The sequence below is a fragment of the Anguilla anguilla genome, chromosome 15, assembly GCF_013347855.1.
Source record: "Anguilla anguilla isolate fAngAng1 chromosome 15, fAngAng1.pri, whole genome shotgun sequence".
NCBI classification, from domain to species: domain Eukaryota; kingdom Metazoa; phylum Chordata; class Actinopteri; order Anguilliformes; family Anguillidae; genus Anguilla; species Anguilla anguilla.
Genome location: NC_049215.1, coordinates 31903485 through 31916194, shown reverse-complemented (window position 1 = coordinate 31916194; position 12710 = coordinate 31903485). Strand labels below are relative to the sequence as shown.

General features: G+C 52.1%; 1 protein-coding gene across 2 annotated transcripts in view; it reads left to right on the top strand.

Annotated features, from left to right (window-relative positions):
• The window catches only part of mgat4a (alpha-1,3-mannosyl-glycoprotein 4-beta-N-acetylglucosaminyltransferase A), a 37917-nt gene that overhangs the window by 19870 nt on the left and 5337 nt on the right, over positions 1–12710 (top strand). For both annotated transcript variants that reach the window (XM_035393299.1, XM_035393300.1), the window contains exons 5-13: positions 3213–3346; positions 3480–3526; positions 3837–3950; positions 5148–5223; positions 6231–6345; positions 8021–8151; positions 8624–8731; positions 9119–9312; positions 10330–10408. In XM_035393299.1, the coding sequence (XP_035249190.1) occupies positions 3213–3346; positions 3480–3526; positions 3837–3950; positions 5148–5223; positions 6231–6345; positions 8021–8151; positions 8624–8731; positions 9119–9312; positions 10330–10408 (998 nt within the window). The remainder of the gene's footprint in view (positions 1–3212; positions 3347–3479; positions 3527–3836; positions 3951–5147; positions 5224–6230; positions 6346–8020; positions 8152–8623; positions 8732–9118; positions 9313–10329; positions 10409–12710) is intronic.

Sequence of the window (12710 nt, the reverse complement as noted above, 5' to 3'; positions counted from 1 at the left end):
GGATATTTACCTCTGCTGCTCAGGTTTCCGAGTTCAAGTTTAAAATGGCTGTGGCCCAAAAATGGGATTCAAACCTGTCAGGATGCTGCTCAGGTTTCATTGCCATTGTGGCTGTAGCATGCATCTGTACGCAGGTGGACAGGTCTCAGGGCTCTTCTGAGGGGGGGGGGGGAGACCTGATCTGAAATAAAGTTGATGTTGTTTCCTCCTTTGGTTGTTTTTAACCACAGGTGTTTATTTAGGATTTGGTCTCCCAGAGGGACTCAGACATGCTATTACCAGGACTGTGCGGTGTGAGGATGACTCATGCCCTGCCAGCATGGGCGTACCTCTCACTCCTCTGGGGATGTGAGAGGGGAAGTGGGGGGGGGGGGGTCTTGCCTTACTGTGGGTCAGCCCCCCCCCCCCCCTCGACAGTGCTGAGCGAACGAAGGGGGGCCCGCGATTTCGGGGTCCACCTGTGTATGTTTTATCTCAGTTCAGTGCCCTGCTGTCGCTAGGTGCTCAGTGTGTGTGGGACGCAAGTCTGAGTCAGGCAGGTGTGTCAGACACAGCAGCTGAACAGGTGGGTCTCTCTCTCTCTCTCTCTCTCTCTCTCTCTTTCTCGGCTGTCAATCAACCGTTGTTTCTGCCTTCCGGGGGGGGAAAGGTGGGCGTGGCCAGCTCTCGTTCGAGGTGCCCGGGCCGGTGGATTTGGGGCAGCTGGCGGTGTAAACGGTGTTCTCCTCCGTGCGCTCGTCCCGTTAATTGCCCCGTCTTGTCAGAGCGGAGAGCACCTTCGAGCTTCTCTCCCAATCGCGCAACGAGGAGAGAAGGTCTATTTTTAGACGTGGAAATTGGGACGATTTCTCTCTCTCCCGTGTGGAGGGGCTCTGTGAGGCGAGGTTCTCTGTTTCCCGCCTCTCTGCTGCCCCCGCAGGGACTTAGGGAAAGCCCGAAAAATCGGGAGAACAGCACCCTGATGGGAGGAGGGTTGTGTGGGGGGAGAAATGACTGGGCCTTAGAGAGGAGTTGAAAATGTGCTTAGAGAGGGGTGTAAGGAGGCTGGGGCTTATAGGGGTGGGGCGTACAGGGATAAACACAAGTGTGGTTAGGCAGAATTTCCCGAGCCTTGCTGTTGATATTTATTTTCCCGAAATCGTTCCACGTATTTTGACTTGTGAGAAATGAAAGCTGAAGGAAGTGGACGTGCAGCAGGGTGGGCGACGCGATGCCCACCTAACCTGCCTGAAACTCCCTGACTGGCGATCCGTGAGCGCGCAGCTGCGCGAGAGAAACCAGCGGTGCGCTAGGCTGGGAGCCAAACCTGCGGGCAGGAATGCGGCTCCACCTGAACGAACGGAACAATAGGAGAGGAAACCCGTGACTTACCGGTGAAGCCTGATTAAATTGGAAGAAGGAAGAAGGAACGTTCGATTACAGGAAGGGTTGGGAGGAGGACAGCCCTGCAGTTCCCCTGCCGGAGAGGCCAGGGAGATGATTTCATTAACCTTGGGTCTGCAGCCAGGCATTATGGGTAAAAAAAAAAAAGAGAAAAGAACTGCACTGAAACTCCGGTCCCCTTTGATCCTGCTTTGGAGCGTGTTAATGTTCTCGCCAGTGGTATATGAAAATTAATCAGTAAACTTGTGTGGCCTTGGCGCTGGTGGAATCTTCAGCAGTGAGCTGGAATATTACTGCCTCATCCATCTCTGTGCTGCGAGGCCTGGTGTGTCGCCTGTTTGTGAGGGGGGGGGGGGGGGTGCAGGCGGGGGGGGGGGGGGGGGGGGGGGCAGGGAGGGAGCGGGGGAGCGGGGGGGTGGGAGACACCTTGAATGTGATCTTCCCGCTGCCTTTCTCTCTGACCCACTTTTATCGTATTTAACGACTCCAGGGAGCTGTGCTGAGCCACCCAACAAAGATGTGTGTGTGCCTGTGTGTGTGTGTGTGAGTGTGTATGTGTATGTATGTATGTATGTGTGTCTGTGTGTGAGTGTATGTATGTATGTGTGTCTGTGTGTGTGTGTGTGTGTGTGTGTGTGTGTGTGTGTGTCTGTGTGTGTGTGTGTGTTTTTGTTATTATTTGGGGCACCGTAGAGGAGTGTAAGTGCAGAGGGAACAGAAGGGGTGTTGTAAAGGGAGACCTGCACTCCTTCCCGCCCCAACCCCCCAAGGACGTGAGAAAGCGCATGCTAGAGTGCAGTACGGGGGGGTGGTTTCTCTCTGGGGGGGGCCTACAGGTTTACACACCCTGTGACAGTTTCACTTTGAGAGCTGACATTTTATTCGTTCCGGTGGAAAAAAACACTTTACGTGCGTCGTCATGAGAGAGAGATCAAGAGAGAGATGGAAAGAGGCAGAGATAGACAGAGAGCAAGACAGAGCAGAGAAGAGATGGAGAGAGGCTGAGAGGGAAAGGGAGAGCAGGAAGGAGACTGAGCCAGACTGAGCCAGACATGGGGAGATAAAATAATTATCGGTGTGTAGCAGCCTTCAGTCTGGTCTGAGAGGTGTGGGCTGTCCTCGTTTATCAGCCAGCCTCTGTGGTGAGATGGCTTCCTGTCGCGCTCGCGCTGTAAACACGGCGCCGCGGTGATTTTACGCTCTCTTCTCAGCCCGACGCTACGCTGCGCTCACACCATACGGCGAGTGTTACAGCGACACCCTGCAGAGCCACAGCACCACACTGCGCTTCCTGGCCCCGTCCTGGCCCCGTCCTGCCCGGGCCCCGTCCTGGCCCCGTCCTGCCCGGGCCCCGTCCTGCCTGGGCCCCGTCCTGCCTGGGCCCCGTCCTGGCCCCGTCCTGGCCCCGTCCAGCCTGGGCCCCGTCCGGTCTGGGCGCGCTCAGGCCGACGCTGCCTCTTTAATGCCCGATTTATCCCTGCCAAGGAAGTGGGACAGGTCCCGACGGCAGGGTGTGTCCCCTGCAGGCTCAGGGTGGGGTGGGGAGGGGTGCGGAGGGGAGGGGGGGGCGGGGCAGCTTCCATTTACCCATGACAGAATTCTCTTTTGGTCTGTGCTACATAATTTTAATTTTTTTTTTTTTTACATGTTTACTTATTTAAGGAGCTTGTAGTTCAGTCTCCCAGGATTCCGGCCTCCGGTCACTGTTCCTTAAACGGAGGAGTTACCCGCTTCGACTGAGCTTGTCCGTCCATGGGCACAAGCAGCCAATCAGCACGTGTCTCTCTCTCTCTCTCTCTCTCTCTCTCTCTCTGCCCCTCCCGCCGCAGTAACCATGGTGATGGGGATCCCCACGGTGAAGCGGAAGGTGAAGTCGTACCTGGCCGAGACGCTGCACTCGCTGATCGACAAGCTCTCCCCGGAGGAGAAGCTGGACTGCGTCATCATCGTCTTCGTCGGAGAGGTGCGAGAGGGGCGCACCCTGTGTGTGTGTGTGTGTGTGTGTGCGTGTGTCATGTGATCACGTCACATGGTTGTGTCATGACCTGCGGCGGCTGCTTTTCCCGTCTCAACCCTGTCTCGTTCTGTGCCTGCAGACGGACACGGAGTACGTACACAGCGTGGTGGAGGACCTGGAGAAAGAGTTGAGTGGGTTATTTGTCTCCTGTGCTGTGCTGTGCTGTGCTGTGCTGTGCTGTGCTGTGTTGTAGGGTTTGGGGTGCTGTGTCATACTTTAACCCTGCAGGCACCTGGGTAAGCCCTGCAGATTGGTGACAATTCTGAAAGCACCATTTAATTTCAGTCACACTCAGACCAAAATAGCACATTTTGCATAGGAGTGATTTCACGCGACTGGCATCAAAAGAGTTGAGGAGTTTCAGATGTGTATTTGACTCGGCTGTGATCTTCAGTAAAGGCGACATTAGCGTTCTGAGCGCGTGTGCCACCCACAGGTTCTCCACAGAGTTCAGCTCTGGCCTTCTGGAGCTCATCTCGCCTCCAGCCAGCTACTACCCCGACCTCAAGAACCTGAAGGAGACCTTCGGAGACTCCAAGGAGAGGGTCAGGTAGGGTGGAGCCTTCCTTTGTGACATCACAGTGCGGAATGTTTCCGTTTGGAGCAGAGAAGCTTTGGCGGAAGGGTGACCTGGTTCAGATAGGGTGGAGCCTTTCTCTGTGACATCACAATACTGAGTGTTTCCGTTTGGAGCAGAGAAGCTTTGGCGGAAGGGTGACCTGGTTCAGATAGGGTGGAGCCTTTCTCTGTGACATCACAATACTGAGTGTTTCCGTTTGGAGCAGAGAAGCTTTGGCGGAAGGGTGACCTGGTTCAGATAGGGTGGAGCCTTTCTCTGTGACATCACAATACTGAGTGTTTCCGTTTGGAGCAGAGAAGCTTTGGCGGAAGGGTGACCTGGTTCAGATAGGGTGGAGCCTTTCTCTGTGACATCACAATACTGAGTGTGTCCGTTTGGAGCAGAGAAGCTTTGGCGGAAGGGTGACCTGGTTCAGATAGGGTGGAGCCTTTCTCTGTGACATCACAATACTGAGTGTGTCCGTTTGGAGCAGAGAAGCTTTGGGTGGTGGAGTTCAGAGTTACTGAAATGGATAATTTATTGGATTAAGTCCAAATATGAAAATTTCATTAAAACTTGTTCCTAAGGAAGTGGCTGTTTTGACAGCAGGCTTATTTCCACTGAGCAGTGCGTATGACGTCACATCAATTAACCACACAAGTTCAAAAAGCCCCTCATCAGTGGGGATGAGTCAGATATGAATTTCACAGTTATTGTGCATATAATTACATTTATTCTGAAATATTAGCTTTTTAATGCACTCTTAAGTCAGCTATTTATCCTCCAAAGTGATTATCCCTGGCCATTCTTGTGATTTAAGCATTTTGTAAATTGTCTGGGGATAAATTACCTATGTGAGAGATTATAATCATGTGCTGAGTCATACAGTGTGTGAATGGTGTTTGAAGTTGGTCTTCCTCTGTGATCATAGAGTTACTTTTGTATTGTTTACTTTTGGGCGTTATTATAATTGTTTTCTGTGTACTGCTATGCAAATGATATTATTTGGCAGTATGCATTTTTTTTAAACATGCCATGCCAATAAAAGCATTAATGAATGAATGAATGAATTGATATAGCCTTAAGGGTCCTGTACAGGTGACCACGCTCGACGCTGGGTAAAAGCTAACATGGTCACATACAGGTGAACTCCACACTCCTCTCCTCTCTGTCACTGTTCGCCCTCAGGTGGCGGACCAAGCAGAACCTGGACTACTCCTTCCTGATGATGTATGCTGTCAGCAAAGGGGTGTACTATGTGCAGGTGTGTATGGGGAGATCTCACACTGGAATGTTCTAGCAGGCTCGCAGGCCAGGTAGATGTGCTGCAGGTAGTCAAGCAGGTTATTTATCAAGGTCTTTAAAGTTCATACAGTTTAACCCCCCCCCCCCCAAACACACACACACACACACACACACACACTCACTCACTCACGTGCACTATCTTCCTGACACACACAAACTCGCACACACTCTCTCATGCGCGCACACACACGCACACACACTCTTAAGCACATGCACACATGAACATTCTCTCTGTCTCAAACACACACGCACACACACTTTGCCATACCCCAGATTGCTACTTGCTGGTAGTGCGTTACCTTAATAACGGATTTAACCCAATACTGAAGTATGTTTAACTTAAATGTGTTTAACATATTAAAATATATTCATCCTGCAGAAGACAGTGTTTTATATCCTCCTGCAAAATTGTCCTTGTTGCCATAGAGATGTGTGTGTGTGTGTGTGTGTGTGTGTCTTTCACTGGCTCAGAGAGCCTGGAGGTTCAGCTTTATTTATGTTTTTTCGTTTTTATGACTGTGTTCTGAGAGGGAGGGAGAGGAAGGGGGGGGCAGTGATGGAGATAGAAGGGGGAGGTGGGGGGGGGGGGAGGAGAGATCCTCCTGAGAAGGATAGAGAGAGTACTATTTTGGCTGCCGTGCTAAAATAATGCTGCTTGTCTATTCATTTTGAAGTTTAGTTTCCTGCTGGGTTGTTTTCCTCCTCAGTACAAACAGTCACTTCATCATATTTTATTTCTTTGAGAGGGAGAAAGTAGTTTTTTTTTTAACCGAGGGAAAAATACGGCGACATTTTCTCCGCTCTTGGCTCTGCTGGCAGCGGCTGGAGTTAAAGGACACTTATTCGGACGTACGGAGCGCGTGCAGCAGAGAGAGCAGAGACTGTGAGAGAACCCATTGGCCTCCGCCTGTCCCTCGGCTGTTACCTGACTCCGCCCCCTTCCCCCCCCATCCATCTCCTCCACAGCTGGAGGACGACATCGTGGCCAAACCCAACTACTTTGCCACCATGAAGAACTTTGCCCTGCAGCTGTCCTCCGAGGACTGGATGATCCTGGAGTTCTCCCAGCTCGGCTTCATCGGTAAGGGGTGCTAACGATTCGGCTAACGAGTCCGCTTAGGAATCGGCTAATGAGTCTGCTAACGAGTCAGCTAACGAGTCGTTCAACCAGTCGTCCAACCAGTCGTCTAACGAGTCCTCTAACGATTCTGCTAACGATTCGGCTAACGAGTCGGCTAATGATTCGGCTAACGAGTCAGCAACGAGTCGTCCGACCAGTCGTCTAACGAGTCCTCTAACGATTCGGCTAACGATTCGGCTAATGATTCGGCTAATGATTCGGCTAACGAGTCGGCTAACGAGTCTGTTAAAGAGTTGGCTAATGATTCGGCTAACGAGTCGGCTAATGATTCGGCTTACGAGTAGGCTGACGAGTTGACTAACCAGTCGGCGAAAGAGTCTGTTAAAGAATTAGCTAACGAGTCTGTTAAAGAGTTGGCTAACAAGTCGGCTTACAATTCGACTAAAGAGTCGGCTTACGAGTCAGCTAACGAGTCCGGGCCGATCTCTCTACTTGGCCCTCAAACTCCAGTGGGTCAAAGAAAGCAGAGAAAGCAAGTGAGAGATTTACTGATATTAAAAACGAAAGTGAGGTGGCTCTGAAGTGCAAAACACAAAAACAAAAACTAGCAGCCCTGAGGTGCAGATGCAACATACAAAAACAAAAGGAAGTGGTCCTGAGGCGCAGATGCAACATACAAAAACAAAAACTAGTACCCCCGAAGTGCAAAACAGAAACATACAACAACAAGCAGCCCCGAGGTGCAGATGCAACTGTGGTGTGGGGATGGCTGGTTTAAGCAGCCACACCTGCCCTGGGTCAAGCTAATTAGACCTGGCCAATTGGATAATTGGTTAAGAATTAGATAATTGGCCAGGCTAATTGGACCCAGGAACAGGAGTGGCTGCACCTGTGCATAGTGAGGTAATCACTGCGCACAGGTTAAATCTGCCATCCCCACCCACACAAGGGAGTTTCGGTCATGACTGTGTTACATCTGCTCACTTTGGCTGTAAGATCTTGCCAAACCCTCGTAAATAAACGTGGACTGTTTGAACATCATCTCCCTGTGTCTCTGTGCTGGAGGGCCCCTTGGAAAGCCACTTCGGTGGCCTGTGGCAGGCTTGTTTGCCACAGCAACATACAAAACAAAAACTATTGCACTTCGGGGCTACTAGTTTTTGTTTTTGTATGTTGCATCTGCGCCTCAGGACCACTTCCTTTTGTTTTTGTATGTTGCATCTGCACCGCTGGGCTGAAAGTTTTTGTTTTTGCATTTTGCACTTCAGAGCCACCGTAGTTTAAAGTGCATGGGCGGCATTGGTCCTGGGACACGGTTGGGTGATTGAGCTGGTGATCCTGAGACACGGTTGGCTGATTGAGCTGGTGATCCTGAGACACGGTTGGCTGATTGAGCTGGTGATCCTGGGACACGGTTGGCTGATTGAGCTGGTGATCCTGAGACACGGTTGGCTGATTGAGCTGGTGATCCTGAGATATGATTGGCTGTTGTTTAGGTTTCAGTTCATGAGGGGATGTGAGCAGAATTGGAGCAAAACAGACTCGGGACTGCCTCACACATCTGAAAACATACAGGAAATTATGCAGCTGACTGTGTGATCGTATCTCTGTCTTTTGAGGGTTGGGGGGCAGGTGTTAGTGGTTGAGTAAGTGTCTCTTCTCTGTCCCTCCCCAGGAAAGATGTTCCAGGCTCCAGATCTGAACCTGATCGTGGAGTTCATCTTGATGTTCTACAAGGAGAAGCCCATAGACTGGCTATTGGACCACATCCTCTGGGTTAAAGTCTGCAACCCTGAGAAAGATGCGGTATGTGCATGTGTGTGTGTGTAAGTGTATGCTTGTACGTACGTACGTGTGTGTGTGTGTGTGTGTGTGTGTGTGTGTGAGAGAGTGCGTGCGTGTGTTTGTGATCGAGTTAGTGTGTGTGGGTGGATGGGTGATAATGAATGTGGGTTTGTAAGAGTGTGTGTGTGTGTGTGTGTGTGTGTGCGTGCAGGTGGGTATGTGTATGCATGTGTTTGTAAGAGTCTATGCGTGTGTGTTTGAGTGTATACGGGTGCTGAACACATTTGCCTCTCTCTCCCACCTCTTGTCTTCTCTTTCTCCCCCACCCCCCTCTCCCTCTCTTTATCTGTCACACCCCCCGTCTCCTTCCCCCTCTCTCACTCCCTCCGCCCTCTCTCTCTCTCATCCCCCCACTCTCTCTCATACCCCCCTCTCCCCCCCCCTTCCCTCTCCCCTCCCCCCCCCCCCCCTCTCTCTCTCTTCCTCTGTACAGAAGCACTGTGAGAGGCAGAAATCCGGTCTGCGGGTGCGCTTCAGGCCCTCTCTCTTTCAGCATGTGGGGCTGCACTCCTCCCTCGCCGGAAAGATCCAGAAGCTCACGGTGAGGGCCCCACCCCCTTCCCCCTCCTCTGCTCGAGCATTAGCCCTGGATCAGTGCCAGCTCTGCTCTTCTCCCACTGTGGGTAGACTTAGCGTCGGCTTCGATGTCCCTGCATCCGTTGCTCGGTGCAGAGACCATTCCGGAACCCTGCGTCACCCACACACTGCTGCTCGAGGGCTGTGGCATTCCCGCAGTGCATCGTGGGAGTTGTAGTTGAGTCGCACCCTGACGTAAGTCAGGCATGGCTATGGACTGAGCTGGGGGGGGGATATGCTTGTGTGTCTCTCTCTGTTCCCGATGCACTCTGATGCGTAGGTGAGCTCACCTGTGCGCGCCTGAGAGAGGAGTCTTCCCGCCGTGCTCACTGCCTCTTCCTGCTCCGCTCAGGACAAGGACTTCCTGAAGCCTCTGCTGCACAAGATCCACGTGAACCCGCCGGCGGAGGTGTCCACCACGCTCAAGGTGTACCAGGGCCACACGCTGGAGAAGACCTACCTGGGCGAGGACTTCTTCTGGGCCATAACGCCCACCGCCGGGGACTACATCCTCTTCAAGTTCGACCGGCCCGTCAGCATCCAGCGGTGAGCGAGAGCTGGGACGCAGAGCATTCTGGGAGAATTCTGGGAGAGGGAACCAGCACAGGGCTTCGCACACACACACGCGCACACACGCAGACTTTAGATGTCTTGCAACGTTGAGGGGTGTGGTTCCTGGCACAGAGCTGCGGGGAGAATCACTGCTGCCTGAGCACAACCAGCCAGCCCAGGGAATTGTGGGGAATCTGCAGGAGGTCTCCCCCAGGTGCAGAGAGAAAGGGAGGGGGAAGGAGAGGGGGAGAGAGAGAGAGAGAGAGAGAGAGAGCGTGAGAGACAGAGACAGAGAGAGGGAGAGGGAGGGAGAAAGGGAGAGAGTGTGAGAGACAGAGAGAGGGAGAGGGAGGGAGAAAGGGAGAGAGAGTGTGAGAGACAGAGACAGAGAGGGAGAGGGAGGGAGAAAGGGAGAGAGAGAGTGTGAGAGACAGAGAGAGGGAGAGGGAGGGAGAAAGGGAGAGAGAGTGTGAGAGACAGAGACAGAGAGAGGGAGGGAGAAAGGGAGAGAGAGAGAGAGAGCTGTGAAAGGAGAAAGGTAGGAGGGGGGGTCATTGTAAAGTCTGCCGTCTCTCGGAGCAGAGAGAGAAAATGGCTCCGTGGGCACTCCTACCTGTTGCCGTGGTTACCGCGCCAGCAGTCTTAGCCTCTCCAGTTCTGCTCTGAAAGCGCTGTCGGCGGGGCGTACGGCTGGTCCACACTGCCGAAGCACAAACGCGCGTGAGTCAGCCGCAGATAAAAATAACGCGCCCGCGTCACACTCCGGATAATGCCAAAATGGCTGTGATGCCAGCGCCTTAGCTGTTATTCCCTCGATTATGATGCCCGCTCGCGCAGGAAGGAAACAGGAAGGCTTCACGCTTTGCCGCTAACCGCGCACGGCTCATTACCCCTCCTGTACGCGTTCGTCTGAGTCACCCCGCAGGTGTCTGCATGCCTGAGCCAGGGACCATGTGACCCGTGGGTGTGACACTCATACAGCGCCTGCACGCGTGTGTGTGTGATTGACAGGTACCTGTTCCGCAGCGGAAACCAGGAGCACCCCGGCGACAAGCTGGACAACACCACCGTGGAGGTCCTGCCCCTGTCGGTGAGGGGAAACGACGCGGCCGCAACGCTCTGGCAACGCTCACGTAACATTGCGACTGTGCAGCTGTTGTGGTCTCCATTTACATGACGTTAGATTTTAGCATTTAGCAGCACTGTTAATCCAGAGAGGGCCGTCTACGCACCTACACGTCTCAGGTGACTTTTGCACACGGACCCTTGTTCAGCTGCAGTACCTTGCTCAGGGGTGCAGTGACAGGGACTCTCCTGGGAGTCCTGTTCCCTGAGCAGATCCCTAACCTGATCTGACTGCTGCTGGCTCACTGCAGCGGCTCTGGCGTACGCTACGCACTTCTGGCCACGTTCAGTCATCGTTCTGACAGCGGGAAAGAGCTTCCCTAGCATACTCCCTGAGCTGCATCTCTGAGTATCTACAGACAGTGTATAGTGTGTGAGTATTTGCAGACAAGGTGTAGTGAGTAGTGTCTGAGTATCCACAGACAGTGTATAGTGTGTGAGTATTTGCAGACAGGGTGTAGTGAGTAGTGTGTGAGTATTTACAGATAGTGTATAGTGCGTGAGTATTTGCAGGCAGGGTGTAGTGAGTAGTGTGTGAGTATCTACAGACAGTGTATAGTGTGTGAGTATTTGCAGACAAGGTGTAGTGAGTAGTGTGTGAGTATTTACAGACAGTGTATAGTGTGTGAGTATTTGCAGACAGGGTGTAGTGAGTAGTGTGTGAGTATCTACAGACAGTGTATAGTGTGTGACTATTTGCAGACAAGGTGTAGTGAGTAGTGTGTGAGTATCTACAGACAGTGTATAGTGTGAGTATTTGCAGACAAGGTGTAGTGAGTAGTGTGTGAGTATCTACAGACAGTGTATAGTATGTGAGTATTTGCAGAGAAGGTGTAGTGAGTAGTGTGTGAGTATCTACAGACAGTGTATAGTGCGTGAGTATTTGCAGACAAGGTGTAGTGAGTAGTGTGTGAGTATTTACAGACAGTGTATAGTGTGTGAGTATTTGCAGACAAGGTGTAGTGAGTAGTGTGTGAGTATCTACAGACTGTATAGTGCGTGCGTATTTGCAGGCAGGTGTATTGAATAGTGTGTGAGTATCTACAGACAGTGTATAGTGCGTGCGTATTTGCAGGCAGGGTGTAGTGAATAGTGTGTGTGTCAGATGTTGTTCATTGACAGACTAGAAGCCAGCCGGGCCACAGAACACAGTCCTAATATGGGGCAGAACAGAAAGAGCATTAACAATAACTAATCACACACAACAGCGGTATTAAAAATGTATTTCATACAGAGAGGATAAACCTTCTAAAGACACGAATGCCTGTTCACGTGTTAATCCCCACAGGGATGCAATTACAAGAAAGTCATTTTTACTGGATGGTCTAGTGTGGTCTGATTGGTTTGTAGGACGCAGAAAGATCTGGATAATCCAGTTTGAGGTGAAGCGTGTGGACTCATTGTGTATTGTTCAGATTTGTTTGGGTGGACAAATGGCTCCCCGGGGGGGGGGGGGGTAGGGATATGATGGGAGAGCTGGGCTCTCAGAGTCCCCGAAGGGGCGGGGACTAGTCTCCAGTGCCGTGCAGTGATTCGTCTAGACCGTTGAGTGACTGGTGACCTGTGGCCCCGCCTATTTTTGGCCAAGTGAAGCCTGTTGCTGGGGAGATGGGCAGAGAAAAAAAGGGGAGGGAAGACCCCCATCAGTGGGCGTGGCCTCCTCAGGGCCCCCCAGCCAATCCGCTGCCTGTTTAATGTCCCCCTAGAGACTAGCTATTTTACCCTGAGCACACCTGGCCCCGTTCTCACTAAGCCTCTCAGTGGAGGAGTGCTGACCCAAGATCAGGCTTCCTCTGTCTGTATCCTAGGCTTATCCATGGTGAGCTAATGGGCTAAACTGATCCTAGATCAGCCCTCCTGCCCTGGGACACTCTGTGAATGTGGTCCCAGGTCCACCGCTGTGTTTATGGGTTTTGATTTGGGGTTTGGTCCATTTGAGCTTAGCTGTGAGTATGTGAGTCAAACAGTCTCTCTCTGTCTCTCTCTCCCCCCCCTTTCTCACTCAATCTCTCTCTCTCCCCCTCTCGCTTCCTCTACCTCTCTTTCTGTCTCTCTCCCCCTCTCTCTGTCTCTCTCTCGCTTCCTCTCCCTCTCTTTCTCTCTCTCTCTCTCCCCCTCTCTCTATCTCTCTCTCGCTTCCTCTCCCTCTCTTTCTGTCTCTCTCCCCCTCTCTCTGTCTCTCTCTCGCTTCCTCTCCCTCTCTTTCTGTCTCTCTCCCCCTCTCTCTGTCTCTCTCTCGCTTCCTCTTTCTCTCTCTCTCTCTCTCT